Genomic DNA, 3,034 nt, shown 5'->3' with positions numbered 1-3,034 from the left:
GTCCGGCCCACGCTGCGCCTGGGCTGGGACTGGTCCCGCCGGCGCAGGGTAGCAGGAAACTCTCCGCACACTCACCGGACCTGGGCTAGGACTTGAACACAGAGCTTCTTAAACATCATTGTGTGATAATACAGTGGTCTGTAAATGGCCACATAGCAGTCATAGGCCATTGCTGTCAGAAGAAAGCAGCCTTCAGTTTCAACAGTGAAAAAAATATAAATCTGTGTAATACATTCATAGAGGGAAAGCCCTCTGTTCTCAGAGTTCTCTAACATGTTGGGGGCAGATAGTATACACACACAACAAGAATTTACAAGAGCTAGGTTTCCCTGGAAGATGTAGACTGATGTATGAAGTTGATGCTGTGTACAGGTCAAGGTCATCGACCCAGATCTCCCACCATGGTTATCAGATAGACTACAAAGAATGCCACAAACAGAAGGGTCTTCAGGTGTAGGTGATCTGCATATCCCCTGAGGATGGTATTTTTTCCTTTAATCATTCCTGACATGTCTGGACAAAATTTAGAGATACAATGCTAGTTTATAACACTCTCAACAGCTGTTGAGCTCTCACTGACTCAGAGGTAGATCATCTTCCACAAAGTTTCCACATGTCAACTAGACTTTGCTGAATGACTGGTTTTAGGGAGAATCAATTTTTATATTCCATTACCCATTTGGCTATATGATGAATAGTTCCTGAATATATTTTCAAGAAAAACTTCAAATTTAAGGATTAAGGTTGCTTTTAAGTTGTTGACAAAAATATTCAAGACAAAAATCTCTATCAGGGTTAGATTAAGCTGATTTAAGAATTTCAGCATCAGCAATTGGAATCAGTGTTCCCAAATAAGTTCATTGATTATATATGTAGCAGTTAGGAGTGTGGATTAAAAGACTTATCCACAAATGTTCATAGTAGCATTATGCACAATAGCCAAAAGGTAGAAACACTCCAAATACCCATTGCAAAGTGATGGATAAATGAGGCTTACTACACATATACAGTGAAGTATTATTCAACCTTCAATAGAAATGACATATTGGCACATATTACAATGTGGGTGAACTTTGAAGACATTATATGAAGTAAATCCAACACAAAAGCACAGATACTATGGATGCACTTACCTGAGGTGCCTATAGTAGGCAAATTTATGGAAACAGAATATAGAACAGTAGTTACCAGGGGGAGGGGAGGAAACAGAAGTATTATATAATGAACTTGTAGTTTTATATTGAGAATAGAGAAAAATTTCAGAGATGGTGATGCTGGTTTCATAATGTGAACATACTTTGTGCCTCAGAACTATGTATTTATGTGTGGCTAAAGTGATTAATTTTATGCTACAAATAATTTACTACAATAAGTTTAAAAGACTTTTATTTGCATATTTCTAGTCATTTATTGTGGAGGATACACTTAAAATGCTTTGAATAAAAATATTTTATATATAAGATCTTTATATCCCAGGGAAGTGGGGAGGAAAAGTGATATGGAGGGAGGTAGGAGACACCAGGAGGAAGAAGAGGAAAGAAATAAGATGCTACATGCTGTTACCTGGAAAATCACAGAGTGCTAGCTAGGCAAAGATCAGAAGAAAAAATTCCTGTGTGCTTTGTAGGCTGTATTTTATTTTTAATAATTTGATTAGATACCCATTAAATATTTTTTCTTAAATAATTTTAGAAATATTTATTTTAAAGTCATAAAATGATTACAAAAAATTTAAAACTACTTGTAAATTGCAGTCTTCTGAAGTTTTGAAAGTTGTTCATACATTAACTACCAAGGATCATGAACAAAGGTAAATTTTTGATGACAGTGTAGTACAAGGTAAATTTTTGTAGATCAGTATGACTTCTGTGAAACTACTGCAAATTAAATGAAGTTAGAAAAATGTTTATATACACATAAAGGTTTGAATAAATGTTCTTTATTAGTGTTCATGTGCTATCTCTTTTCCTATCAAGGCATTTCTGGTGCGACAGACAATTTTACATATACTTTGAAAAACTGAATTAATCTGCAAGGAAGTGCTTTCTGTTTTAAAGGCAAAAGAAGGGCTGGTGAGATAGCTCAGAGGAATAAGCAGCCTGCTTAGGCAAGCTCAGGGACTTGGGTTAGATCCCCCATCCCTGGTCCTATCTTCTCTCTTCCCCCCTGGGTGCACTGAGCCAGCCATGGAGACTGGGTATTGTAGCCCAAGCCTGTAAGCCAAGTGCTGGGGAGGCTGAAAACAGGATGATCACTATGAGTCCAACTTGCCTAGTAAGACCCTGTATCAAATACATAAAAAATAAAAAAATTAAAATATCAAATGAAAATTGTGTTTTATTTAGATAAATGCTTATTTAAATAAAGGAATTAATACTTTATATTTATAAAAATTGTTCAGGTTAGTATCAATTTTAAAGTCTGGAAAGACATAAAAGAGATTACTTTAGCATATCGAGGGGTGGAATGGAGTCTTTTTATTTACTCTAGTACAAAAATAATTTCACATTAAAATGTCTTTTTTTCCTATTCTGCACTCAGTCCTAATATAGTCTCATCTAAGCAGGTTAAAATGCAATATGGGAGACCCAGACCTAGCCTAGGTCCGGTGAGTGTGTGGAGAACTTCCTGTTACCCTGTGCAGGCGGGACCAGTCCCAGCCCAGGCGCAGCGTGGGCCGGACCCTTTCCCACCCCCTTGGGCCGCCCCCCACCACTCCGCAGTACCTCCCCCAACCCGCCCACCGAGTAGGAATTTCTGCCCAGTTCCGGGAACCCCCAGAAGCAGTCCTAGCCCAGGTCCGGTGAGTGTGTGGGAAAGCTTCCTCTTCCCCCTACTTCACCTTGCCCCCTCCAGGCACAGCTCAGGCCTGGTATACATGCCTGGGGTGTAATCCTGCAGCTGCAATCCCTGCAGAGAGTGTAGAGGATAGATCCAACCAGCTAGTCCAAGAGCAGAATATCTCGCCACAGGGGCACAACAGGTTCACCCTCAAGGGCAGCAGTGGGAAGGAGCTGAGCACAGCAGCCAGACC

At 39.5% G+C, this 3,034-nt stretch overlaps 1 protein-coding gene across 1 annotated transcript in view; it reads right to left on the bottom strand.

Annotated features, from left to right (window-relative positions):
• LOC105742900 (olfactory receptor 5K1) overlaps positions 1–511 on the bottom strand; it is a 16,162-nt gene extending 15,651 nt beyond the window's left edge. The window contains 2 exon segments of the mRNA XM_012515865.2: positions 93–385; positions 388–511. Of these exon segments, the coding sequence (XP_012371319.2) occupies positions 93–385; positions 388–511 (417 nt within the window).
• Positions 512–3,034: the final 2,523 nt, after the last annotated feature.

Source organism: Octodon degus, unplaced genomic scaffold (assembly GCF_000260255.1).
Source record: "Octodon degus isolate 3935 unplaced genomic scaffold, OctDeg1.0 scaffold00081, whole genome shotgun sequence".
In the NCBI taxonomy this organism is placed as follows: Eukaryota; Metazoa; Chordata; class Mammalia; order Rodentia; family Octodontidae; genus Octodon; species Octodon degus.
This window is presented reverse-complemented; position numbering and strand designations above follow the sequence as displayed.